Below are 27,973 nucleotides of genomic sequence, written 5' to 3' on the forward strand. Positions count from 1 at the left end.
GCCCACCTCGGCCCCACATATATCCCCACTCCAGACGAACTCTAGATTGCAGTCAAAGCTCACTCCGCTCCACTTCTCTTCGTCTTCTCCTTTCACCATCCCCTCCCCTTCCGATCAATGGCAAGCGATGACAGCAACACAGTGTTCGACAGCGACGATGATTGGGAGTTGTTGTTGCACGAAGGGGAGCCGGACGACGTGGAGGAGCACGCCCTTCGCTCTAAGACGGGTGCCGCCTCCGCTGCGGCCTAGCCGGCAGCGACGGGGGAGAGATCATCGACGGGGGGAACCGGCGGCTGCAGGTTGGTCTCCTTTGAGTCACCCAGTGTGAGCGACGCGGGGGTCTGTCTCCGCAATTGTACTACAAACAATCTGACAAAACATAATATACAAAAAAATCGACATATCGGCAATAGTAGAGTCATATAGGATCGACACTGTGCCTATGTCGAAGGAGGTGGTGGACATATTCGAAGATTATCCTGCCATTCATGTTGGGTAAAAACCTCCCTGACCACCCGCTCCAATCATATACACAAGTATAATTAAGCTTGCCCTCAAAATATGTACTCCCTTCGTTCCAAAATGAGTGTCGTGACTTTAGTTTAAACGAGTATATATTTAGTGAGCAAAACATATCACTTGACAATTTTATCAAGGTGCTTTACATGCGACATCCAATCGAAAAGTGCCTGCAAAGGCCAAGCTCCATTGAGCTCTTTAGTTTTTTTCAGCGAAAATAATCTTTTCACACCTAAAAAAAGTCTGAAAAAGTACATATGTAGACATATACTTGTAGTATACATGTAAAAAGTTTCATGAACATATATATTCATATGTGATGTCCACTACTAAAAAGACAAATACACATATTAAAATGGATTTTTTCTATGTTGTATTTGGGCTAGATATTTGTCTTTTTTGTGCAACATGCAAACAATCAAATTAGTTGATAAAAATTTATACATACTCGAGGGAATATGCATATGTATTTGTAGAATTGTTTTTGGCATTTTTTGAAACTTTTAAATATATTTTGATTTTTGTGTGCAGAACGAGCTCCTCCATGGAGCTCGGCCTTTGCAACGCCCCACTCGACATCCAATGCACTTGTTAATTAGGCTTAGAAATTTGATGTTTTAAGCCTACTCACCATTGTCACGCTAGATTTGCCACTGGTTGTATGTGCCCTTGGCACTTGGGTATACAATTTTGGTTCCCAAGTCCCAACAGCTAAACGTGACCGAACTGGTACACATTCAGAAAGGCAGCAGCCAGCAGGTATCTTTCGGCTCCCGCCAGTAGAATATCCAAAAACTGTTCCTCACAGCATCAGCATAAGCACCCCGGATATGCTCCAGCCATGGGGTTCGGACTTCCCAGAACACCCATACACATGAAGAGGGAAATGGTACTTCGATGAACGTCTGCGTAATTCCTTCCGCCACCGCACGCCCAGAATGGGAGCCAAGTGGGTGGCATCGTCAGCGGCGGGGACGGCGGCGCTGGTCTACGTCGTGCTCTCCGGACGGCTGTCCCCCGACGGCGCGGAGGAGGCGCCGAGGAGGCGGCACGGGCGGAGGGACGTTGACGGGGAGAGCGAGGCGAGGTGGCCGGAGAGCGCGCCGGCGAGCTGGAGGGAAGCCGCGGCCGTGGCGGCGAGGACGCTGAGGTTCGCGTACGGCGAGACGCTAGGGAAGTGGCCGCTCGGGGACATCGCCTTCGGGATCAGCCACTACATGCGCCTCCAGGTGAGTGATCACACCACACCCCGGCCCGAAATCAACTGTTTCCATCTGCTGGAATAGTCGCAGACTCGCAGTGCCAGCCGTTTCTGCTTGCTCGTCATGAATTGAGGAAAAGACATGCGTCTTAACATGTTGATTTTGACCCTTAACATGTTGTCTCCTCGGTGTTTTCTGACAGATCAATGCGTGATGAATTCATATGAGTTGCTTAATGTAGAAGTAGAAATGACTAACATGTTAGGTACATGCATGGTGAACAAGGACATAACCTTACTTTACGCCTTTTGTTTACTCATGAAAGAACCCCTAAAAAAATTGGTGTCCGTTTCAAAGTACTTTGGAAATGAACAGACCTACTTACGTTATGGGATCACCTTGTCTCAAGCCACGACCAATCTTGAAATAGGGGCCCACAACCCCATTGATGAAGACGGCAGTGTGCATCACAAATTAGTCGCATAACCACGGCGAACATAGCTAGGATCGAAACCTCTAGTGAAGAGAATATCACGAAGGAAAGACCAATGAACACAATCATAGGCTTTTTCGAAATCAAGCTTGAGGATGACCACCTCACGCTCCGGGTGTGGATGTCATTGACCAGTTTTCATGTAGTTCAAAGGATACAATGAAGAATAACTACCCCCTTAACGAATGCACACTGAGTCTGGCTAAAGAGCTTATGAGCAATCGGAGATAGTCTAGTAGCAAACGCCTTGGTAGAGAATTTGGCAATGTTGTTAAGGGTCTAAAAAGGTGGATGTTATCAACACCCTTAACATTTGGAATGAGCATAAGTATCGCATAAGAGGCCTTTAATATCCACCGTCCCCAGACAGAAACCCTCCATAGTTTATATAGGATGCGTTTAAGCAAACCCCAAAACTTCTCAAAGAACGGAATCAAGAAGCCGTCAGGGCAAGAGCCGAAGAGGAATTGGAGGAAGAAATGGCATCATCCACAAGAGAGGGCAATCATCAAGGCGGCGTTATCAGCGTAAAAAACACAACGATTGGGACCACAAGCTTGAGGGTCAAACAGAAAGCCAGCAGGATGCTGAAGGCTAAGCAAAGAGGAGTTGAATTTGTAGATGTGAGCAGTAACCGCATGGGGGTCGGTGACCATGACATCATTAATGATCAGCAGATTAATGTAGCAGCAACGTTTACGACCGTTGGGGAGTCTGTGGAAGTAAGTCGTGTTAGCGTCGCCCTTGAAGATCCAATTGAGGCGGCCCCTTTGTTTCCACTAAATCTCCTTTGATGATGAATGGGCACCAAGTCCGCTTCTAGATCATATCGTTGTTGCCATCTGATGGCATCTAACCCAGAGGAGTCGGCCAGGACGTCCAAGCTTTTGACCTTATCAAATAAGACTCGTTTGGGATTGTTTAATTGTTTTGGGATAACCCATTGGGGAGCTCGCCCTTTGCCCGGGCAGGGCGGGGCGAAGAGGTGGGGGCCAGATCTGGCCAGCCCAGGAGGGTCTCGAAGTTGGGGGCCGTCCAGGGGTGGGGAAGGAGGGGCCTTTCCACTTGTCTCTTTGGTCATCGTGGCAGCAAGTCTAGGGTGAGGTGGTGTAGGGGTCATGGATGCCAGGGCGATGCCTTGGTGGTCGGAGTCACAGTGCTCGTGGGCGGAGCTCATTGCTCGGGTGCTGGCTGCCTATCATGGTCGTGCGGGAGGCGTGGTGGCATGCGTGTGACGGCCGGTGGCGGTGGTGCGGCGAGTGTGGCTTGGTGTTATGGTGTACTCTTTCTTGGTGATGAAGAGGGCTTGCCAAGGTGAAAACCTTCTTTAGCCTAGACAAGTAGATGGTGGCGGCACCTGCGGGTGTCGTCTCCTTCTTGAAGCGGCATCGTCGCGGTTCCTCTTCTTCCCCTTTGTTGCTCCGGGGGAAACCTTGATCCCTGGATCGGGCAGTGGCGGCACTCCGGTGTCGTATCCTTCCTGAAGGCGCCACCTTGGAGCACTCGGGTCGTCATGCAAGGCTTCATATCTTCACGGTGGCTTGTTCACCGCGGAGGGCACCGGAGGCCTCAAGCGGTGCCCTATCTTCCTACATGTAGATTGCTTGGGGTAGTAGGGGGTCATGTTGTTGCTCTTAATCACCCTTGTATCTCTCCTTAAGTGTGTGTGGTGGAGTGGAGTCGGGTGTGTTGAGTTGTATATTTGGTCGTTGCTTTATATATATAGCGGGGCGCGAGCCTTATCCGATATAGAAGGTCAATGTTCTCCTTTCTAATGTAGTCATGCAGGTGGTTGCAGCGCCCCCTAGCACCGAAACCACGCATATTCCAAAAAAGGATTCTCGTATGCCCAAGAGATTGCAGATGTAGATGCTAGATCTACAGGGCTTCAGGCCCTCAAGCCTCCAGCGGCGAGGTTTCTTTGCAGATGTAGATGCTAGATCTACAGGGCTTCAGGTCCTCAAGCCTCCGGCGGCGAGGTTTCTTTGCCTCAGACGCCGGCCGGCCACAACCACCAGGCGTCAAGGGATAGGAAGTCGGGGCATTCAGCTCAGCAACATGGTTCTGATTGGTTTGTTACTTATGAAAAACCCATGGCCTTTACCCAACCAATTTCATTAACATGATTTGGTTGAAGAGAATGTATTGCTTCTTCTCTGATTAACTATTCATTTTCTTCAGGGCAATCTGCAGCATGAGTATACAAGTGGCAATTGTGTGCCCTTGGAAGGTCCTGGAGTAAGGCAGGAGCTGATTGTACTTCTCAGATACCTGAGACTCTGCATGTTCTTCTCAAAGGAGCATTATGAAGTGTTCCTAGAGTTTGGTGGATATGGGCAGAATGATATTCTCATAAGGAAGTCCAAGGCAAAGGTATGTATGTATCACACTGAGCCAAATTTCCATTTGAATGCAGGTATGTATCACACTGAGCATTATGATCTGGAAATGTCTTACAGCAAATCTTGTGCGTCTATGCAGCTCATGAAGCCTGCGTTCACGGTTGTTCGCGACGAAAGTACTAGATGCTTCCTCCTTTTTATCCGGGGAGCTATCAGTGTTAAGGATCGCCTGACGGCAGCAACTGCTGCAGAGGTTCCATTTCACCATGTTGTGTCACAAGAAGGCCGTGGATCATGTATAGTTGTTGGGCATGCACATTGTGGAATGGTTGCAGCAGCTCGCTGGGTTGCGGATCAGGCCATTCCCTGCCTCAGAAGAGCAATCGAGCAATTTCCAGACTACAAAATTAAGGTAAGCTCCCTCCGATCTTAAAGTTTTTACTAAATATTTTCTGAACCTCAGAAAATGTGATTTCCGTTTGAATGCTTTGCAAAACTAGAGCTGTAGAAGACCTTGCTGAGTTAGCCTGGTCTGAATGGTACTATTTTTGGTATTTCTCTTGGTAGTACGAGTCAACTTTCACAGTAAAGTAGCACGGATTTGACAATGTAAGGTAATGCAGATGACATAAGGACGCCTCAGGATAAATTCTCACAAAACAATTTCATTGCTGCATCAAGATTTTTGCTAACTAAAATGATATCATTGTTGTTTCATTTTAGATCATTGGGCATTCCATGGGTGCTGCTATTGCAGCTATTTTAACATACATACTACGTGAGAACAAGAAGTTGTCATCATCTTCATGTATTGCCTTTGGACCAGGTATTGTACTGAAGTCAATTCCAGATTGAAAGTTGACCTTTAAACAAATGAATATCAAGAAAAAGTACTGCATGTCAATCGAATACTACCTCTGTTTCTAAACATAAGATGTTTTGCAGTTCAAACTGCAAAAATGTCTTACATTTAGGAACAGAGGGCGTACGTAATAATGATGCACATTGCACTGTTAAGAAACAATCGTTCATTTTAAGAAAGGTCTGTGCGGAATCTTTTTATTTTATTTTTTATCTATTTACTATTCATTGAGGGTGTAAGGACACCCGAGAAGTGAAAAATCACTCTCATACTAAAAGCTCAAGTATGCTGAACACCAGCATTGGCATTGTCACCCGAAGCAACAGGCGTGCTACTCAATTGATGTGCTAAAGAATCACTAGCCTGAAACGACGCAACTAATATCTGCAATGATGCCATAGTCCCTTTTTGGTTCCAAAAATTGCTTATCAATATTTCGTTACAGATGTAGTATAACATAACATTTCGAACTTTACTGTCCAGCTGCTTGCATGAGCTGGGACTTGGCTGAGTCCAGCAAAGACTTTGTCACCACTGTTGTCAATAAAAATGATCTGGTCCCATCTTTTGGCAAGGTCTCAGCCTCTGAGCTCCGTACAAAGGTACCCCATATGGCCACATATTTTCATATAGTGATGCGAATACAGATGAAATCTTTAAATCTGTGCATTCCTTCCATAGCTAAAATGCAATGACTTGGTTGTTTCTCTTCTAGTTTTGTTTTTCATTTCATGGCGAAAAACAATTAGCTGGTTAAAGTAAAAGCAAAAAATGTGTGTGCTGTAAACACAATTTATTAGCGCAGAAAGATCATAGATCATACATTTGCATTTGTTACGGAATCTCTGCAGGTTATGGCATCATCCTGGGCACCTGGTCTCCAGGAACATATTCAGCAGAAAAGACTCCTGAGTTTTATAAACCACTCTTTAGACCTCATACGATCCTACATTCCTTTTGTATCCAGTCCAAGTTCTAAGGTTGCAGATGTCGGTATGCTGCGATCTTGCACTACTAAGGTACTAGATCTTTTTTTTCAAACACACAACAAACTGGTGATGCAACATCAGATGTTCATCTTTGTATTTTATCATGTGCCGAGTTAATTTGGCTTACAAATCCAGGCTGGGATGAAGCATTCAAAAGGCGTGCATAAAGTAGTGAAGAAACATTCTGCCCTATCCTGCTGGTCATATGTTGCTACAAAGAGTCAGACTTTTGATGAAGCTAAGAAAGGAACAGATGGAGAACACATGGAGCAGCTCGTGGAAGCCCTGCGATCATCGTCGAGCGGCTCTCGGACACCTCGACATCGCCAGTTGTACCCCCCAGGAAGAATCATGCACATGGTTGCATTGCCAATATCAGAAGAGCAAGGCAGCCAGACTGAGGGTGTTGCCCTCTACGAGACCCCTCGCGACATGTACAACAAGATCCGACTCGACAAATCGATGATAAGGGACCATTACATGCCTAGGTACATTGAGACGATGGAGATGCTCATCGACCAGCTTGCAGAGAATGACGTGCCTCCCAGTGACACCAACAACGTCCGGTTGGACTAACTTTAGAAATAAGGTACTAACCACGCCTTCTGAGAGATTTTGTAGGAAATCCTGTATGCGATGATGTTAAAATTTTAACTGCTAATTTTTTAACTAATTGCTCGGTTGTTATTTGTTTGTTTGATGTTTTTATATTATAGTGTATGTATAAATATCAAGCTGGTACGGACAATGGAGAGTTTCATGAAGGAAAGCTTTATGGCATGAAACAGTTAATTCATTTTACGTAAGGGGATACATTTTGATATTGCATACTACATTTCTATTTCTTCGGTAGTTCATATCATCCCTTTTCGACCGCCCGCTAGATTGGTACCCGTGATGAAATGATAGAGAGTCTGTGCAAATTCTTGGACACGGTTTTCTGGCGGCTTGGTATAGGTGTACATCACTATCTGATCATTAGTATGTGTTCTTTGTCAATACATATGCAATGGAATGACATCTGAAAAATTGTCATAGATTTTGCCAGAATTTTAGTTTGCCTTGTATTTTTTTCTCTGCTGAGAAGCCACTTTTGACGGGCCATGTTGAATTTCACTGTTTGGTTCGGGCCCATTCTTGAGTTGTAAATAAACTTATTTTCACATATTCTACAATTTTAAACTATCGGTCATGTAATTATACACATATTCTACGAGCTTCAGACCACTCGGCTACACCTAGGCTAATAACAGACCAGACATCCCCGGAGGGACAAGTTGGTCTCGTGACCAAATGTTTTTGCCCAGGCGTTCTTCAACATCACTCAAAATTCATGATACACTTCCTCGCAAGCCACCACAAACGGACAAGTTCGATATCACTGAGCCTTTGTCACAATTTGCTTACAACTAACCTTTTCAGGTCATCAATCGAGTCCATGAAGGCCTCTCCATAGGCGATTTGAGGACTTTTACAGTTGGTCTAACTGAACCAGATCTTCCTCAACGCGAAGGAATCGGCGCCATCAGCGAGACCTTGAAGAACTCGGGGGCTACTGATGGCGGGATCCCGGGGTAGGCCCATAATGAGGATACGACCCAACATGCCCTCACCGCCAAGCCCTCTTAGAGAAAATCAGTCGGCTGGGACGACATCCTTAAGCCCATCTGGGTATACACGATGTTCATCCGACTAAGCCGATCGTGGGGTGTTAAAGATTGACGTTACCAACGATGCCATAAAACCTTAGTTACACCACGATGTTATCAGGACCCTGGTAATGACCAACTTAACTGCACCCTTAGCAGGATGTGGCCATAATGACATTGTATTCCTTGCTTCGTCACTCCTATATAAGGCGAAGTCGGAATAGAATCTAGACAAGCACATTAGAATCACCCAAATCCACAGGATCACTCATTCATCATATTCTAACCACATTGTTCATACAAGAGAGACACATATAGCAGGAGTAGGGTGTTACCCTAGAACAGGGGGCTGAACCTAGGTAAAACCTCTACGGTGGTAAAACCTGGACATATAATTCCTGACTTATAAGCAGTCGTCTTTTTCCCAACATAAGTGACAATGGCATATTTGAGTATGTGCAACACGTCTGTATTGTACATGCTAATTTTGTTCCTCTTGGCAAATTAATCAATTTAGGTTTTGTTATTTGTTTCATTTTTTATTCTCATCACTAAAACTGAATTGGAATCAAATCAAGCATCGACATTTGCCAAATAGATTGGTTGCAAGCCATTTAGAGGCCTTAAATTTGCCCCCAAATCAGTAGGTACAAAGGCTGTAATCCAAATAACATCAACTCACCAATTTTTTTCTTGCATGATCAAGATAGCCCTTGAATCCTTGATATAATTTGCTTATGTCAATAAACCGAATCTAGAAATCACATATGAAAGGGACTAGTCAACTTGTACCACCCTTGTCCTAATTTTAACTTAGATTCTTCAGGATAACCTGAAGTATGCTTGTCTAGCCTATAATAATGTTGTAGCATAAACATATTAGTTATTGGAATTTAATTCCATTGCTGAAAGTAGCATTAGTATCAAGCAAACTGTTCAGTTTAACTCTGACCATCGACAAAGTTGAAAATTAATCTCATTCAAGTTCTTCCTTTTGTACCGAGCTATAGAACCAAGGGTTGGGCATACTCAATCTTGATAATTGGCCTTGGGGTTTAAACTCTATGGACCCAAGTGGTTTATTTGGTTCATTATCTCTGTCCATTTTACACTTTATATGTACACCATTGAGTTGATCTATTGTTTTCTTAACTTCAAGCTTGATTTGGAAAACATGTATTAGTAACAAAGCAATTAAAACATGAATCCATATATTGTTAAGGTTTTAAAATTTTCCTACAGATTATTCTCAGCAAAAATAGCATTTTATTATCTTTGCATATGTTTCTTTGCAAAAAAATGCATATAATGAAAAATGCGATATTGTGTAGTAACAATAATGTTGTTTTTTGCTTTGCAGGTTTGCTAAAGCTAGCCGATAAAAATGTTCAGAGAAGTTGATGGTGGAAGTTTTAGTAGAGTAACTATTTCAACAAGAAGACATTTTGCTATGGACCAGTCACACATGAGCTTGATGGAAAAAAAATGCTATTCTTGCTGGATGTCTAGCCGTAGTTTGCATTTTCGATGTTAAAACCGCGATTAGCACACCTCAGTAGTGTTATGTTATTTGTGCGAATTGACATGTGTAACTCATGGTTAACGTCTGTGATTGGGTTGAAGTGCTTTTTTTGCTGATTTGTGTGTATTTCTTGTTTTCCCCTTAAAATTCTAGAGTTATTCTCTACCCTCCTGAGTATTTTGCACCTTCCTGAATTTCCTAGATTTTGAAGGAAATATACAAATTTTTAATTACTTCTGAATTGATATGATGTTTCTGAAAAGAAACTAGAGTCAATTTTCATTATTTTTGAATATTAAATTTTTTCTAAGAAACTTCACACCGCCCTATCATTTTTCTAGACGTGATATCATCTTCTCTCCCCTGTCGTCCAAATTGGCATGGTGATCTCCCCATGGTGGGAGAGGATCCCTTGTGGCCATGGAAACATTAGAGCCCTTGGATACCCCTTGCAACCAAATTAGGCCTGGCAGTGACAAACACCCCTTGTGGCCTTCACCCATGTTTTTAGTTCATATATCTTCTTGAGGAATCTAATAAAATTTAGAGCAAGGACTTGTATTGACATAACTGCATCCAAGTCGGTTGTGGTCTTGTCTCGAGTGTTTGGTTGTCCCGACTATGTCTTACAGGTTTATAAGTTCAATTTATAAGGGCATTTTCAACGCTGATCTTCAAAACACCTGCATACGTTCGGGTAGAGTTGTCTGGACGTAGTCTACATGTCCAATTCCCACAAACCGGAAGTAAAATGGGGGATATTTGCGGTAATCCGAACGTCCGCTTCACCAATTAAATACCACCACATACCTCCAAGCCACAATCTCTTTCCTCTCCGTCCACGTAGGATGGGAGAAAGCCGCTGCTATTTGGATTGCTGTTTGATGGAAGGAGTGCGATTAAAAAGCTATTTGACGGGAGGTGCTAAGTTACATGCATTCGATTTGGCAGAAGAAAGTTGCATGCATTTGATCTGGCGGAAGGTGCTAACACATACTCCATGTGATTTGTACGAAAAAGGCTTTCGCCCGCTATATTGATATAGCAACCGTCCGATACAACAAAGAGTCCAATGCTGGGGCAAACAGCACAAGCATGCCCAAAAGAAACAAAAGAGAAAGAAGAGAGAAAATAATGTCCACAGCGTTGGATCGACGAAAACGATGATAACCCAAAACCGTTGCGCCCATCGGAGATGTACCACCTCGCTCCAGGCACCTCGAACCTCCGCATACCAAGCAGCACCTTCAGGAAGGAACACGACGACGACGACGCTGCTGCTCGGACAGGTCCTAGGGTTTCCCCCGGTACGCGGAGGGGCGTGGGGAAGGGGGAGACCCGTCGCCCTTCAGGAAGGAACGATGGCGCCCACGGGCGTCACCGCGTCGGTGCCGGCAAGCCGGCCCGGATTTCTCGCATCCGCCAAACACCCACAACCCCGAACGGTCCGCCGCGCACCACCAGACAAGCCACCCACGAACGTGCGCCACCAAGGACTTGCCATCATCACCGCCGCCTCACCGTGGTCATCGAAGCGAGACAGACGAGGACGAGAGGGAGCAGCCGGGAACGAGGAACGACAACGAGGGCAGCCATGCCGGAGGAGACAACCTCCACCGCCATCGGCGGTCACCGACCGGACGCGGCAAGGGGAGCGTACCAGGCCCTCGAGGCCCGGATGAGCCCAAAAGGGGCTCGTGAAGCACCCGTCGCCGAGCTGCAGAAGACGTGCCGCCGTCTCCACCACCCCTCGCATGAGCCGCACCACCACCGCCCCCGCCGGAGCCGCCGCAGGCGAGACCGAGTCAGGCCCGCCCAGACCCAGATGGGGCCCAAAAGGGCCCAGATCTGGGCCGGGAGGGCGCCGCCACCATCCACCGCGCCAGCACGCCGCCGCCTCTAGGCCACCCGGAGCTGCGCCGCCAGGAGCAGCCGCCGCTGCCGGAATCACCGTTGACCGAGGAGCACCGCCGCGGGACGCCACCACCTGAGCCGTGGCACCGCGCGCGGGGAAGGATGGCCACCGCCGCCGCCAACACCACGCGGGCAGGGCCCGGTGGCGCAAGCCGGCGGCGGCGGGAGGAGGGGAATGGGAGGGGGAGGCGCTGGAGGGCGGGGAGATGGGCCCCCGGTCGCCTCGCTCGGGGAGGCGACGCGGGGGGCGGGCCGGGAGGGAGGCGGGAGGCGGGGCGCGGCGCGGCGCGCGCGGCCGGAGGCGCGGGAGGGTGGGGGGAGGGGGCCGGCGGCGGTGGCGGAGCGGGGGGAACCCTAGGAGCGCGGTCGCGGTCGTGAGCTACTCCATGTGATTTGACGGAACGTGCTAATGACTAATAATAAAGAAAATTAACACACAATTGATTGGTTATTTGACGGAAGGATTGCAGCTCACGAGCTATTTTAAAGTTGATAAAGTGAACATTTGAGGTATAAAGTTAGATGGCCAGTTTCTGCATTCGTGTTTGTGAACACAACAACGGAGCGAGCGGCGCGACTGACCCCGAGCGCTCCCTCTCCCTAGGGTTCCGCCCGCACCGCCGCCGGCTACCCCGCCGCGGGTAGCCGCTGCCGCGGCCGGCGCCCGCCGCCGCTAGCCCCCCTCTCGCCCCAGGCCCTCCCCCGTACCCCCGTGTCGCCTTCCCGAGCGAGGCGACCTGGGGCCCCTTCCCGGCTCCTCCCAGCGCTCCCCTACCGCTCCTCCCTCCTCCCGTCGCTGCTAGCGCGCGCCGCCGGGCCTTGCCCGCGTGGTGCCGCCGGCGGGTCTGCCTGTCCCCGCGTGCGGCCATCCCTGCTCGGGCGTCGGTGGCCGGCGGCGGTGCTCCTCGGCTTCCGATAGTGCGACTTGGCGGCGTTCCCGCGGGTCGCGGGCGTTCCTGATGCGGCAGCGCTGCCGTTGGCCGCGGGGCGCGTGGTGGTGCGGCAGCGCTGCCGTTGGCCGCGGGGCGCGTGGTGGTGCGGCTGGCCGCCGGCTTCTGCTCCGCCCGGATCTGGGCCCCTCTGGGCCTCACCTGGGTTGGGGTGGGCTGGTGCTCCGGCGGCGCGGCGGCGCGGCGTCGGGGGTTGCGGGCGGTGGCGGCCTCGTCGGCCGATGTGCTGCAGCGTGGCGGCAGGGGTTGTCCGGATCCATGCGGGCTTGGTAAGCTCCTGTCGTCCCGTCCGGTCGGCTCCGCGACAGCGGTGGTGGTAGTCCCCATCCGTCGGCTGAGTGGCAGATGCCCCCGAGCCCGTTGGCTCTTCGTCCCTTCCCCAGGTCTCGTGTCGGTGGCTCAGAGAGACGGTGATGATGGTTCGGTGACCGTGGTGGCACATGTTGGTGGGCGGCAGTTCTGGTGATGCACTTTAGAGCGTCGGGGGTGGTGGTGGTCGTTTGGGTGGGAGAAATCCCTGGTGGCTCGTCCGTCATCGACGCGGTGACGTTTGCGGGCGCCGCCATACCTTTCTGAAGGGCGTCGGATATACTCCTTCCTCACTGCCCTCTGCGTACCGGGGGAAACCCTTGGACTTGTCCGGGCAGCAGTGGCGTCGTTGTCGCATTCCTTCTTGAAGATGCTGCCCTGTACGCGACGCCTCAGAGTGCTAGAAGCGCAGTGGTACTTCTCCGGAGGGTGCAGCGGTTGCCGGCATTTATTTCTCTTTCTTTCTCTCTTTTTTTTCTTTTGGGCTGGTTTGTGCCGCGGCCCAGTAAACTTGTTGTATCAGATGATTACTTTATAATCTATAAAGTAGGGGAAACCTTTTTTTTTGACACAACAACGGATGTTTGGGCTGTCCATTTTGAGGGATTGCGTAGGAGATGCCCTAACTATTATTTCTATTTATTCATCTAGACACAACCTCTGAATTTTCTCGATTTTTTTGTATGTACTGGAAAGTTATGCGTCATTTCCTTTGTATAGACGCTGAACTCTCCAGCGTTGGAGACCAAAAACGCGACAGTGACAAACGCTTGACGCGAGCTCCCACCTACTCGCCGCCACCGTCCCCGGCGACGTCGGCGCCGCCGCGGAACCCTCCCGCGCCTTTTCGGTAAGCTCCGCCCCTCCCTCCCGGACAAGCGCGCTCGTCCGTCACCCGCCCTGGAGCCACCCTAGCCCTCTCGCGCGAGCTGTACTCGCCGGAGATTTGGGGGGCGATTTTCAGTTACGTGTTCTTTCGATTTCACTTTGGATGCTGGCGCGGCCTCTGTGAGCAGCGGGAACTAAGCTAGGCTGTTGTGTTTGGGCACCCATGGTTTAGCTTAATTAGCAGTGGGAGTGAAGTGGGGGAAAAAGTTTAGCTAGGGTTTGCAGCAGCGGGGAACTTGAGACGAACGGCGCCTACGCGATTGGGACCAAGAATACTAGTTAATGGTGACTCCTCTAGTTAGCTTGGCACCTGGATTGGGCGCATGAACTTTCCCCCCTATTTTTGCCCAATTTGGTACTCCATGATTTGCCCACATGCTAGTCACGCATCACATTTCTTGGTTTATAACGTTTGTATTGTAAATTTGGGCACCCTTTGAAATGGGTGCATTAATGTTTGCAGGGGCAATGGACAAATTTGTGCGAATTTACAGCGGTGGGGAGCTGGTGAAGGGTCCAAATGGGGTGGAATTCGGGGACCTCTCGGAGCAGGGTATATGGTTCAAGGCAGCACCCACATACAGTGAGCTGATCGACGCCGTGTACAAGAAGCTCGGGCTGGAACCAGCGACACACAATGTCCGCGCACAGGGAAGGACGAATGTTGGCGGCGGCGCTCATCGGCACTTCATCATGGTGCCTATCGATGACGATATGTCCTGGAGTAACTATGTCAAAGCAGTTTTCAATGGCACCGACTGGAATTGCCTGGAGGTTTATGTTCAGACAGAGGAGCTTCCATCTGCAGAGCCGGTTTCCCCAGAGCCTGCATTGCTGGACAGTGAACCACTGGATGCGCAGCATCAGAATACCCCACCGCGAGATCCAGAACTGGGCGCTTCTCTTTTTGCTCCTTCGATGGTGACCGCCAATGCACCAACCGTTCATCCTCAACATTCTTGGCTACGAAGAATAAGGAGCGCCAGAGCCCGTGCTGGCATTCGTGGGCAGGTTGCAGGTGAAGAGGTTCAGTCTGGTCAATACCAGTGTGGAGCTTCAGGGACAGTTGATACAACTAGCTGTCTTTTAATTGGGCTGTATGACGAGGTTCATCGTGCTCGTGCTTTAGCAGCAGGCCAGGTACATCAATGACAACCTGTATCAATATCATTATATGCAAACAAAATGTGGTATAGTGATAGAGGACTGATTCTTGTTTCCTTGATTTGGCACAGCATCTAACTGAGCTCAATCCTCGTAACCGTGAGCCTCTCCGGTTTGACAAGCGGTATGAACGTTACCTTAGGCCAGCTGGGTTGATGGGGTTGGCGAACATTTGCAGGGCTGGATTGCCCTCCATTGATCGTGCACTCGTCTCTGCACTAGTTGATCGATGGAGACCTGAGACACACACTTTTCACATGCCTTGTGGTGAGATTACAATCACACTACAGGATGTTGCGATGATTCTTGGGCTACCTATCTCTGGCCATGCTGTCATTGTAAACAAAACAGAGTCCTACATTGAATTGTACCAGCGTTACCTTGGGAAGGCACCTCCTTCAGATAAGTCCCGTCCTGGGTTGAGGGTTGCATGGGTCAGAGCTGAGTTTAATAAGTGCCCTGAAGATGCCGACGAGGAGACCGTAAAGCAGCATGCTAGGGCATACATCCTTAGCCTGGTTGGTGGTCTATTGTTTCCTGATGCCTCTGGTGATAGGTACACCGTCTATCCCTTTCCGCTGATAGCTGATCTTGAGAACATTGGTTCATACAGTTGGGGTTCTGCTACTCTGGCATATCTCTACAGGGCAATGTGTGATGCTTGCAGGAGGCAATCAGATCAAAGTAATCTAACTGGTTGCCTTCTGCTCCTTCAGTTCTGGTCATGGGAGCGCTTCCCAATCGGCAGGCCAGATATGCTAAAGCCGAAATTCCCAAACGTGGATGAGCTAGAGGATGACAGGGATAGACCCACAGTTGGTCTCAGATGGGTTGTGGGGGCGTGCACGTATCGGTCAGCTCCAGCACGTTGCTATGAGCACTTTACAAATGAGTTCGACTTATTAACAGATGACCAGGTTGTTTGGAGCCCATATAGGGACGACCGTGTGAAGACACTACATCTTGCACCTATATGTACCCAGGACTCTCATTTGTGGCTAACTCAAGCACCTCTAGTTTTTTTCTTTATGGTGGAGGTTTACACACCGGAGAGAGTGATGCGTCAATTTGGTCTCCATCAGGAATGCCCGCCACCATTTCGGGACACCAGCGTGGAACTCCATTGGTATGTCCAAAGATATGTCTGTTGTCTGTGCATGGTTGTTTTCGATTCGAGGAAGTTGGAAATTATGTACCAGTAGCCACCCATGAGGTTTTCTGATGATTTTGCAGGTGTTGCCGTGGAAAGGTCCGTAGTGATTGGGCAGACAAGCATAAGTCTTTTGTGGATATGTGGGAAGTAAAGGAGCAGCATGTTATCATGGAAGAACGACCATACGATCATGCCAACTACATGGATTATTTGCGGTGGTACAGACGATCGACACGTATCCGCCTCTGCACACCGAGAATAAGTAATGGCCACCAGGATGGGGCATCCGTGCGAACTGCAACAGCTGATGATGAAGATTCTTTGCGTGCTTCAAAGCTTCGGTACACCCCCAGAGCTCATCTGATCCACTCAGTGGTAAGATATTCTCCTTGTAAGATGTATTTAATTTTCTCATGACGACACACACTATTATCAAGCGCAGAGATTCAGATCATCTTCTTCTGCATACACATGAATATTTCTGACACCTCCTTGTTTCACCCCAGACTGACAAACTCACTATTCTGGCGAAGGAGGCAGCTTCACAAAAGGGCTGCTCCAGAGGCGAATGTAGCGCTTTCATTGAGCGAGTCACTAGAACGTGTGTAGAACTTGTTGGGGAACTTGGCGGGTCATCACTTTGCGACATTGCTGCTGCGGTTCCGGATTCAACAACTATTGCAGCTGAACAGGGGTCCGAGGGCCAGAGGGACACAGAGGATGAGTTAAATAACTCCATGGTGCCTGATCAGGAGAATGAGTCGGGCCCTGTTCGTGAGAAGCGGACTCGATTCCAGGTTGATCGTACACAAGTGGACAGCACAGTCCATTCAAGGTCACCAAGCAAGAGGAGGAGGGGCGGACCAGCTCCAAGATGAAACCTGCTTGGTGAGTGATTCAGAATTACAGTTTTGCCGCTCTTGTTGGACAGCCGTGACATACTTCATTCTATTTTATCATAGTTCTCTTTGGTCTGCCTCTGCTTTAGTTGAACCATCGCGCAAATGATTCTTGGGCCATTATTTCTCTGCTAACTGGTTTTGTTTGAAAATTAAAGGGCTCGTGTGTTTCAGTCATATGATGCCGTGGACTGAAGAAAGGCCATGATGGTTAGCGTGTCCAGAAGTTCATGCCTCTGACAAATTTAACATTGGCTGCTGTAGAAGCGATGGAGATCGCAAATCTGCAGTGAGAGGAGTATGGTTCTCGTTTTCTATTTTTTCTTGTAGGCAGTCGTAGCATGGATCCCGTGTTTATATGTTCATGGTCTACAATGAACTCCTCCGTTGGCAAACTGTATAATTAACTATTGCTCATTCATCCCATTTGTGGGACTGAAACTTGAAGTGAACTCATTCTACCCGAGTGGTGGTTACTCCCAGGCTTTACTGTCCCTGATGCGCCCGGGAGCGCATGTTGCAGAGATTGACAGAGCAATCGTCTCAGACGACATATGAGGTTTCCTCTGGCACACCTTCAAGGAGTTTCCTCCACATCTGATTCTCCAGCAAATGTGATGTATGATCAGCTTCCCTTCGACAGGGGAAAAACAGATAGGTTGTAACCGGTTCCGAATTCGGTCCGATGTTCCCGCTTTTCTGGTTTCTGCATCATTCGCGGCGATGACTGCTTCAGGGGATGAGGCTTTAATGTTGGTCCATGGAACCATTTGGTGTACTGAATTGGGCATGTTGATCTATGTATCTCCTTGGCCATAGTTGCAATTTGCAAAACCAATACCGATCTGCAAGTATCTTTCCTACTAGTATCTTAGACCGAAATCGTATTGTGTTAAATGATGTGTAATGTGTTTCTCTTCTCGAATTCACATGTACAGGGAAATACATGGTAGAATTGTATCACGTAGTCACGATGAACTAAACTGAATTGAAGAAAAGTCATGCAGAAATTATGGTGTCTGCTTTAAATCATCTATGAAACACTGAAGAAATGGAATGCTGTTAACCTGTGATGTGGCTGTACTGTTGGGTGCAGATGACTAGAGTTGTAAAACCTTTCTCTTGAACTGGGGGGAAGACGAGCTCGACCGTCCCTCGTCAAGCCGCCGCCGCCACGCGATGCCCCCGCCCGGCAGCCGCGTCGCCACCTACCTCCGCCGCGCGCGCCTCATCGACTCGCTGCGCCTCCGCCTCCGCTCCCCCTCCTCCCCGCCGCCGCCCCCACCCGACGACCCCGTGGTCGCGCTCCACGGCATCCGCGCCGCGCCCACCCCGGCGGCGGCGCTCTCCTTCTTCCGCGCCCTCCCCTCGCCGGCCCCGCTCCCGCTCTTCCACGCGCTCGCCTCCCGCCTCGCCAACCCCGCGTCGCTCCCCGACCTCCGCTCCCTCATCGCCTCCTTCCCCCTGCCCCCTCCCTCGCTCGTGCGCCTCCGCCTCCTCGCCGCCGCGGGGGACCACCCTGCCGCCCTCGCCGCCTTCGCCTCCGTCCCGACCGCCCCGCACCGCCCCGCCGAGGCGCACACCCTCGTCATCGCCCTCCACGCCGGCGCCGGGGACCACGCCGCCGCCGTGGATGCGTTCGGCGCCATGGTCCGCGAGGGCGCGCTCCCCAACGCGCGCACCTACACCGTCGTCGTCTCCCACCTCGCCTCCGCGGGGTTCGTGGACCAGGCGCTCGAGGTGTTCCGGCTCCTGCCGTCGCTGCGCGCGCGGCGGACCACCCGGCAGTACAACGTGCTCGCCGAGGCGCTCGCGGAGGCCGGGAGGTTCGACCAGCTCCGGTGGCTGGTCCGCGAGATGGCGGCCGTCGACGGCGTCATGCCCGGGCCGCAGACGCGGGCTGCCATCGCCGCCATGAGGGAAGCCGGCCACACGGAGGGCACTGAGGACTTCGTCGAGGAGCTTTCGCCGGACGCGAGGATCCCGTACGCCGTGGACGACGCGGACGGCGAGGGAGACAGCGAGGAGGAAGAGGATGGTGAAAAGGGCACGCCCAGAGCTAAGGAGACGCCGCTCAAGCCATGGCTGGACCCGCGCGAGCTCGCGAGGGCGCTGGAAGGCTGGGACCCCAAGGAGGTGGCGGAGCTGGAGGCCGCCGGGATCGTCTGGACGCCGCGGCTCGTGTGCAAGCTCCTGCGCGCGTTCAGGAAGCCGGGGACGGCGTGGCAGTTCTTCTGCTGGGTGGCGTGCCGCCCCGGCGGCTTCGCGCACGACCGCGACACCGTGGCGAGGATGGCCGCCATTCTCGCCCGCGCCGGCCGCGACGACCTGGTGGAGCGCCTGCTGGCCAAGGTGCGGGACGACGGCATCCTCCTCCCGTTCGCCACCGTGCGACTAATCGTCGACTTCTACGGGCTCTCCAAGAATGCCGACGCGGCGGTGAGGGTGTTCCGGCACGCCGACTCCATCTGCGGCCCCGTGTCCCGGCCCAACCTCGCGCTGCTCTGCTCCTCGCTGCTGAGGACGATGGCCAAGTGCCGGCGAGGGCGCGACGCGATGGAGCTCCTGGAGGAGATGATGGCCACGCGCGGCGTGCTCCCGGACCTGCAGACATTCTCGGGGCTGATGGAGCACCTGGCCGGCGCCGGCGACCTCAAGGGCGTGCACAAGCTGTTCGGGATGGTGCGGCAGTGCGAGCTGCGGCCCGACGGGCACATGTACGCCGTGCTCATCAGGGCCTACTGCAAGCGGGAGCGCGCGGCGCTCGCGCTGAAGCTGTTCGACGAAATGCGCGGCGCCGGGGTCGCGCCGGACGCGCCCACCAAGGCGCTTCTTGTGAAGAGCCTGTGGCGGGAGGGGAAACTCCGGGAGGCGGCGTTGGTCGAGGAGAGGTGCGAGGAGATGATCGTGGCGGGAGGCGGCCTTCCCGGGGCGGCGCCGGGGCATGTGTGGACGGCGAGCGCCGCCGACTTGAACAAGGTGTATGGCATCTACTCCGGCTGCTTCAGGGAGCCTGATGCAGAGCACTTGGCGGCTGATGAAGCCACTGGTTGATGCTGCTTCGCTCCGGAGTTGAGATACCAAATTGACATGCTCGTGGCTGTTCGATGAAAGAGATTGATCCAACAGCACAGAAGTTTCAGTGTCATTGCAGTTGAAGGAGAAGCATGGCAGCATGGAGGAAGAATAATCATTAGAGCATCTATATGTATCCGAGGGAAATTTTCATGTTTGAGGAATTAAGCCCCATCTAGGAGATCTCTCAAACTAATAATACCGCAGAAGTATAGCTTTTTCATCCCCAAAACTGAGCCCTCTGGCCAATTTTGCTCTAGGGACACCACTTCTTATAGCAAATATACGTGGGCGCCCGACCTTCCTCTCCGCACCGCCCCGCCTCTCGCTGCCGACGCCCTTGGCGGCGGAATCGTTTCGTGCCGCCACCCTGCAACCCTATCTCGCACCTTCTCCTCACTCGCCGGGGTCAAAATCAACATTTTCGTTGCTGCCGAGGTTCATTTTCGTTGGAATCGAACCGCCTGGCCTTGGAGATTGTGTAGGAGGCTCACGCGCAAGCCCCTACCCGGCCGACAGCACTGGAACCACCCAAGTTGACCACCACCGCCGTCCTCGTCGTCGTCTCTATACCCCACCGTGTTGGTTGCGTCCCTTCCCGGGAACCGCCTGTACGGGCTACTAGGCAGTGCCGCCGGTGTCCCCCGACATCGTTCGGCCCTAGTCTAAGCTCTGTAGCCAGCCGTCGTCCTTGTTTGTCTAATTACCTCAACGCCCCCCCCCCCCCCACACACACCCCACCCACCACCAAACCCAATCGTCGCCGGATGACGAATCATCCAAATCGCAAATTAAGTTGTTGAATTATCCATTTGTACCTTGCGGACGAAGCGTCGAACACCTTGCGGGCATGACGGAAGGCGCCGGGCGGTGAAGAGCCCTGCGTCTCTCCTAGACCAGGCAACAGGCCTGTCGGCGTGGAGGCGACCGTAGCGGCGACCGACGAGCGAGGAAGCCGCGCTTGGGGCGTTGCTGGCGGCGGCGGAGGCGAGGGGTGGTGTGGACTTGGGGGGTGCTACAACGGCGGCAAAAACAGTCCACCAACGCCGGCAAGCACGGTCGTCGGGGTGCGACGTGCTGCTGGGGGGGAGCTATGTGGGTGCGGACGGCGACCTGACCACCGGAACTGGGCGGCGGGGGTCGCTGGGTGTGTTGCCTATCGATGGGAGAGAGGAGGGAATGACCAATGTGCCATCGACTGACGGGCCAGGGGGAGGACAAAGGGTGGACGCCGCGCGCGTCCGCTTTGTGTCTGTGCCGACGCAAACTCGACTCAAATTTGGGCCTGAAATGGGTCGCGCGCGGAGAAAAAGCGGACGCTCGTCCATTTGCATTGGCGCGTTGGGACATGATTTTGTGTCTGTTTTGATCCAAACGGACATGCGCAGACAAATTGTGTTGGTGCATTGGAGTTGTCCTTAAACATGCGAGTCTGTGCCGACGGATGCCCGTCCAATGCCATTGATGATTATGTTTGCACCGAGGAAAATCTCATCCTTAAGTGTGTGAGATGATTCACCAAAGTTGTGATCAAGATGTATGGACTAGAGTACCTGAGGGATTCTAGCGAAAATTAGCAAGCGCGGACGAGCTCGTACGCTCTTGGAATCGCTAGGCGCTCGTTTCCTTCGGGATATGGGTTGGGTCAGGTATCTTCGGCCGTATAGGTTTTCTATAAGATCCTTATTTTTGGGTGGTGGACCCATGTGCATAGCGGACGGGCGTTTACTTGATGCAGCGAAGACGGTACGTAACGGGTGATCCGTGCACGTCAGCAACTGCGACTGGGGCACACCGGGACCGCTCATTTTAGCCACCCCGCATTGTAAACCTGCTTGATGAAGCATACTGTCAAAAAAAAAAACTGCTCCATGAAGCAGGTGTGCGTAGCTGCGAAATAAGTAATACTACTCTTTCTAGATTAAACAAAGTCATACGACACAAACAGAGACTCGATGTCCGTCACATATCTGGCTAATAGGCTTGCCATGCGATTGAGACACACACATACACCGGTACACTTATTCGTGTGCGCAGAGCTAGCTAACTACTCCATCCATGCAGCTTGATTGATTGTCCACAACTTCTCTAATATTGGAAAGTTTCAGAATTATTTTTTGCTATTTCCATACAAGAGCGCACATTCATATTTTTTTTGTAATGTTCACATGGTAATTTATGAAAAACAATTCACTATAACGCAAGGCAATTCTTGAAACACCCCTACTATTTTTACACCATGGTAAAAAAAATTGACTTTGCTGGCAAATCTACATAGTGGACCATGGCAACTGCAAAATTTTCTGTTATGCTTTTCAGGCGATCACAAATTCACTTCCCTATGTTTTCTAAAATGATGGGAATTAATAACATGGCAAAATTCTTTGATTTTGTACAAATAAATTTGACATGCTAAGTTTCAAAAATAAGAATTTACGGTGGTAGCCACAAATAAAAATGCAAAGGTCAATGCAATAAATCTGTCATGGTCAAATACAGTAAATTCCCCATAAGTACATTTATTGAAATGTAGTATAAAATTTAAACTGCCCATGGCAAAAACATCAGAAAGTTTGTCATGCCTAGTTTATAGCTAAAAAGCAAGTAAATTTTTTCGATTTAATGAACATAGATCTAATACATATTAAGATGCCATGGCAGAAACATCTTTGAAAAGTTTAACATGGCATGCATATGTATTACAAAACTTAAGGTGGCGTGGCAAAAAAGATCTTATTTTTGCCCTGGCAACTACATAGATATAGAACAATTACTTAAGACGCCATGTCAAAAACACATTAAGTTTGCCATGGATATTATATGGTTGCAGTACAAAACTTAAACTGCACATGAAAAAAAAGGTTGCCATGTATAGATTATAGCTAAAAATCAAGTAAAATTCCATGTCATGTACATAGTGGAAGGCAAATAAAACATCATAAGTTGTCAAAGCCAATAAAATCACAACATGGCAAAAATGGCAATTGTGTGTAAAAATTACCATGACACTACTTGCCATGATGTTGAAAAAAACAAAGCATGGTAATTGTGTACATAATTTTGTTAGGATGCGTACGCAAATGTGTGCCATCATGCTCTTAAAAACAGTGCACATCATGGAAAATTTGAAGAGTATTGTTCTTTTGAGAAAGATGGCAAATTTAGGATTTTTTTTTCATGGGTGCATTAGCATTTTAATTTGCTAGGAATTTTGTTCACTAGAAACACGGCAAATTTAGGAATTTGCCATGCTACGGAAGAGAATTTTTTGACATGTTCAACAATTGCGAAGGTATTTACAAAACAGATGCCATTATAAAAACAATAAAAAGACAATTTGGCATTGTCTCTACAGTAAAAATGCCATGATAAATACTTTTTTTATTTGCTTTTGTCATGGTACAATTCAAACAAGAGTACCTGTATTTACTCGCAAATAAAGAATACCTGTATTTTTCATGTGAACATGGCAATATATATTAAGTTGGCATGTATGTAAACTATTTGTTTCAACAATTGCCATGATTTAGAAAACACAATTTGTTTCTAGAATTGCCGTTAGACAACTATAAATTTGTTTCAAGAATTGCCATGGTTTAGAAAATAGAATTTGAAAATTGTCGTGTGACAATTATAATTTTTCCAAAAATTTGCCATGTGCTTGGAAACTTAATGTTCTGACTTTGCCATGTGACCAATAGAAATTTCATTCAAACTTGGTATGTTATAGAGGGAAAAAATTGCTCCCGAATCCCATTGACCAATACAAAACATTTTCAAAAAATTGCACAGATACAGATCGATAGCGTACATGCTGCTAGTACTACGCTTCATATGCACTCCCGTCAGGCCAAGGCGAGCTATGAGTCGGCGAACCAGGGCGCGTCGTCCAGGTTCTTCATCCAGCCATCGAATCAAGGAACCAAGTGCATCACATCCATCAGATGGTCAATCGCTCATGCATCGTGCAAGGTGGGTCGGCTGCGAAGTAGTTTCGGCGCTCGAACACCAACAGCAGCTACTTGGCTGGCCGAGGCGAGGCGTCGGTCATCTGCTGCTCCTCCTCCCGCTTCCGCCTCTGCGCGGGTGAGGCATCTCGCCGGCCGGCGGCGGCGTGGCGTCCGGCAAGCGCGCGAGCAAGCGGGACGTGGGCGGCGATGTGCGCGTGCGTGCGTCCCCCTGGTGTGTGTGCTATGTGTGTGGTGCTGAGGGTGGGAGATGAGTGAAGGAGAGAGTGTTGAGCGATTTCGTTCACGTCGATGCGCGTTTCCACCATTCTGTACCGATGGAACGTTTTCTAGGATTACCGTTAGTCCGTCACGGCGCCGTTGCCAGGTCATATGCGTACACACACCGTACACGAACTGTTCCCACCTGGTATCTTCGGCCGTACTTTCATCAGCACTAAATGCAACCTCCCACGCCTCGCCGTACCATTGGTCGGCCAAGCGGGAGCACGCGAGCTCGTCCGCTATTTGGATTGCTACCCACAGTCGCCGTCCAAAATATTGGTCGTTGACCAGGCTAGTGAGGTCGTTTGGATGAGCGTCGATATTTTGGCTCGCCCAGCCCACCACAGTGCTACTAGTGTATATATGCGCCAACTTTTTGGTGAAGCTCGGGCAGCAAAATCGTTTGCCAATTATTTGGAATGCCCTCTGTTGGCGGGGCTGGCTGTGTTAAAAACCAAACAACCCCCTACTGATGAAGATGTCAAGAGGCTCAGGACAGAAAGTGAAGAGAGAGGTTGGTCAGGGATGCTTGGATCCATTGACTGTAGGGTGTGTTTGGATTGAAGCCTAAGCCTGCCATGCCAAATAGTTGGTCGTTGACCGAGGGCAGACAACCGTTTGGATGGAGCCCAATATTTTGGCTCGCCCGGCCTGCATCAGCTGCGCTAGTTGATTTTCACGCCAATAAGTTGGCGAGCTATGGGCAGCTGAATGGTTCGCCAATATTTTGGCATGTCCACAGTTGGTAAGGCTAGCAGGGGCACCATACAAACACACCCTGTATTCATTGCACATGAAATAATTGTGTCGTGACATGACAAGGTCAGTGAAGAGGGCATTGCTATAATCCAACCATCATTCTTTAAGTAGCTACATCACATGATATGTGAATTTGGTGCTCATACTTCGGGATGTGTGACTCTCACAATGATCTCAATGTCCTCCAGCGGTCTTTCTTCTTGCAAGACTTTTTTTCGAGATGTTCCATCTTGCAACTATGTTGTCAATGGCTACAAGTACAACATGAAATACTACCTTGGTTAAATTTCTACATTTCAAGAGGCACTCCAATGGAGGTGTGTATCCAGCTTCTCCCTCATCTCCGTAGACACGGAAGATCTCCCCAACAAGAGCCATGGTTAAATTTCTACATTTCAAGAGATTCCGTAGACACGGAAGATCTCCCCAACAAGAGCCATGGTTAAATTTCTACATTTCAAGAGATAGTGCAACAATGTGCATATATAATGTTAGACTCTGTATATACTGGGCCTTTTGTACACGTATTAGTGACCCCACCTGTAATTGTATTGTACATCATTATGTACCCTCTATATAATGGAAAGGTCATCCCACGTTGGAGGTGAGCCACAAACCCTAAAACCCTTGTCTAATATGGTATCAGAGCTATGTACCGCCATGGTTTATATGCTCTTGATGCACCCACCGACGTTCCCGCTCCTGCTGCTGCGTTCCAAGTCTTCAGTGGCGTTCGTGTGTCTCCTTCACTGTGGCACTCTCGCCTTGGTCACCCTGCATCACCCATTGTTCGCAATGTTCTCCACCGTCATGAGCTACCGTCAGAGTCTAGTAATAAAGCTGCTGCTATCTGTGATGCCTGTCAGCAAGGCAAAAGTCATCAGTTACCTTTTTTCTGTTTCTACACATATAGTCAAAACTCCTCTTGAGCTTGTGTTTTCAGATGTATGGGGTCCTGCCCAACTATCCGTTAGTGGGCACGAATATTATGTCAGTTTCATTGATGCTTATAGTCGCTTTACCTGGATTTATCTTCTTAAGCATAAGTCTGATGTGTTTAATGTGTTTTTAAAATTTCAAGCACATGTTGAGCGTCTCCTTAATCATAAAATCATTCATGTACAATCGGATTGGGGGGGGGGGGGGGGGGTGAGTACCGAAATCTTAGTACTTTCTTTGAAAAACTTGGAATCACTCATCGTGTCTCTTGCCCATATACACACCAGCAGAATGGAACGTAAGCATCGTCATATTGTTGAAACTGGGTTAACCTTGCTCGCTCATGCATCTGTCCCGTTTCGTTTTTGGAGTGATGCTTTAACTACAGCCTGTTTTCTCATAAATAGGCTTCCTTCGCGGCTCCTCCATATGAAAACTCCACTTGAACTCTTGCTTGGTCAGGTTCCTGATTACACGTTTCTTAAAGTGTTCGGTTGTGCGTGTTGGCCGCATCTCTGTCCGTATAATAATCGCAAGCTTGAGTTCCGTTCAAAGAAATGTGTCTTTCTTGGGTACAGTTCTGTTCACAAAGGGTATAAGTGCCTTCATGTCCGTCTAATCGTGTGTATATCTCGCGAGATGTTGTCTTTGGTGAACGTGTTTTTCCCTTTTCTGCTCTCCCCCACCTGACACAAGTTCCACACCGCCGGTGCACCTGAAGGAAATATGCCCTAGAGGCAATAATAAAGTTGTTATTTATATTTCCTTATATCATGATAAATGTTTATTATTCATGCTAGAATTGTATTAACGGAAACTTAGTACATGTGTTAATACATAGACAAACAGAGTGTCACTAGTATGCCTCTACTTGACTAGCTCGTTGAATCAAAGATGGTTAAGTTTCCTAGCCATAGACATGAGTTGTCATTTGATTAACGGGATCACATCATTAGAGAATGATGTGATTGACTTGACCCATTCTGTTAGCTTAGCACTTGATCGTTTAGTATATTGCTATTGCTTTCTTCATGACTTATACATGTTCCTATGACTATGAGATTATGCAACTCCCGAATACCGGAGGAACACTTTGTGTGCTACCAAACGTCACAACGTAACTGGGTGATTATAAAGGTGCTCTACAGGTGTCTCCGATGGTGTTTGTTGAGTTGGCATAGATCGAGATTAGGATTTGTCACTCCGATTGTCGAAGAGGTATCTCTGGGCCCTCTCGGTAATGCACATCACTATAAGCCTTGCAAGCAATGTGACTAATGAGTTAGTTGCGGGGTGATGCATTACGGAACAAGTAAAGAGACTTGCCGGTAACGAGATTGAACTAGGTATTAAGATACCGATGATCGAATCTCGGGCAAGTAACATACCGATGACAAAGGGAACAACGTATGTTGTTATGCGGTTTGACTGATAAAGATCTTCGTAGAATATGTACGAACTAATATGAGCATCCAGGTTCCGCTATTGGTTATTGACCAGAGATGAGTCTCAATCATGTCTACATAGTTCTCGAACCCCGTAGGGTCCGCACGCTTAACGTTCTGTGACGATCGGTATTATGAGTTTATGTGTTTTGATGTACCGAAGGTTGTTCGGAGTCCTGGATGTGATCACGGACATGACGAAGAGTCTCGAAATGGTCGAGACATAAAGATCGATATATTGGATGGCTATGTTTGGACATCGGAATGGTTCCGGGTGAGTTCGGGCATTTATCGGAGTACCGGGAGGTTACCGGAACCCCCGGGGAGTGCATGGGCCTTATTGGGCCTTAGTGGGAGAGAGGAGGAGGCGGCCTAGGAGGGGGGCGCGCCCCCCCAAGCCCAATCCGAATTGGGAAGGGGGCCGGCCCCCCTTTCCTTCCTCCCTCTCTCCTCCTTCGTTCCTCTCCCACTCCTACTTGGAAGGGGGGAATCCTACTCCCGGTGGGAGTAGGACTCCCCTAGGGCACGCCATAGAGAGGGCCGACCCTCCCCCTCCTCCACTCCTTTATATATGGGGGAGGGGGCACCCCATAGACACAAGTTGATCATTGATCTCTTAGCCGTGTGCGGTGCCCCCCTCCACCATAATCCACCTCGGTCATATC

General features: G+C 49.5%; 3 protein-coding genes across 3 annotated transcripts; all 3 read left to right on the top strand.

Moving 5' to 3' along the window:
• Positions 1 to 1,314: 1,314 nt before the first annotated feature.
• Positions 1,315 to 7,079, top strand: LOC109754133 (uncharacterized). The gene is made up of 7 exons (XM_020313060.4): positions 1,315 to 1,751; positions 4,399 to 4,590; positions 4,699 to 4,971; positions 5,283 to 5,385; positions 5,905 to 6,023; positions 6,273 to 6,440; positions 6,546 to 7,079. The coding sequence occupies exons 1-7, from the start codon at positions 1,461 to 1,463 to the stop codon at positions 6,984 to 6,986; spliced, it is 1,587 nt and encodes a 528-aa protein (XP_020168649.1). The 5' UTR covers positions 1,315 to 1,460; the 3' UTR covers positions 6,987 to 7,079.
• A 6,391-nt stretch (positions 7,080 to 13,470) lies between these two features.
• LOC109754132 (serine/threonine-protein phosphatase 7 long form homolog) lies at positions 13,471 to 17,299 on the top strand. Its single transcript, XM_040403435.3, has 6 exons — positions 13,471 to 13,604; positions 14,106 to 14,782; positions 14,878 to 15,932; positions 16,040 to 16,334; positions 16,466 to 16,847; positions 17,017 to 17,299. The coding sequence occupies exons 2-5, from the start codon at positions 14,111 to 14,113 to the stop codon at positions 16,835 to 16,837; spliced, it is 2,394 nt and encodes a 797-aa protein (XP_040259369.1). The 5' UTR covers positions 13,471 to 13,604; positions 14,106 to 14,110; the 3' UTR covers positions 16,838 to 16,847; positions 17,017 to 17,299.
• Positions 17,300 to 17,933: 634 nt separating this feature from the next.
• LOC109754135 (pentatricopeptide repeat-containing protein At5g66631) lies at positions 17,934 to 20,243 on the top strand. Its single transcript, XM_020313063.4, has one exon. The coding sequence runs from the start codon at positions 18,038 to 18,040 to the stop codon at positions 19,910 to 19,912; it is 1,875 nt and encodes a 624-aa protein (XP_020168652.1). The 5' UTR covers positions 17,934 to 18,037; the 3' UTR covers positions 19,913 to 20,243.
• The last annotated feature ends 7,730 nt before the right edge of the window (positions 20,244 to 27,973 follow it).

The sequence above is a fragment of the Aegilops tauschii genome, chromosome 3 (genome assembly GCF_002575655.3).
Source record: "Aegilops tauschii subsp. strangulata cultivar AL8/78 chromosome 3, Aet v6.0, whole genome shotgun sequence".
NCBI lineage: Eukaryota > Viridiplantae > Streptophyta > Magnoliopsida > Poales > Poaceae > Aegilops > Aegilops tauschii.

Bases quoted from the DNA above. Each gene is read 5' to 3' on its own strand.
- LOC109754133 (XM_020313060.4), top strand. From the start codon at position 1,461: ATGGGAGCCAAGTGGGTGGCATCGTCAGCGGCGGGGACGGCGGCGCTG. The intron at 5,386-5,904 runs GTATTGTACTGA...TTTACTGTCCAG, and splicing joins ATGTATTGCCTTTGGACCAG to CTGCTTGCATGAGCTGGGAC. The intron at 6,024-6,272 runs GTACCCCATATG...GAATCTCTGCAG, and splicing joins CCTCTGAGCTCCGTACAAAG to GTTATGGCATCATCCTGGGC.
- LOC109754135 (XM_020313063.4), top strand. From the start codon at position 18,038: ATGCCCCCGCCCGGCAGCCGCGTCGCCACCTACCTCCGCCGCGCGCGC.
- LOC109754132 (XM_040403435.3), top strand. From the start codon at position 14,111: ATGGACAAATTTGTGCGAATTTACAGCGGTGGGGAGCTGGTGAAGGGT. The intron at 14,783-14,877 runs GTACATCAATGA...GATTTGGCACAG, and splicing joins GTGCTTTAGCAGCAGGCCAG to CATCTAACTGAGCTCAATCC. The intron at 15,933-16,039 runs GTATGTCCAAAG...ATGATTTTGCAG, and splicing joins ACCAGCGTGGAACTCCATTG to GTGTTGCCGTGGAAAGGTCC.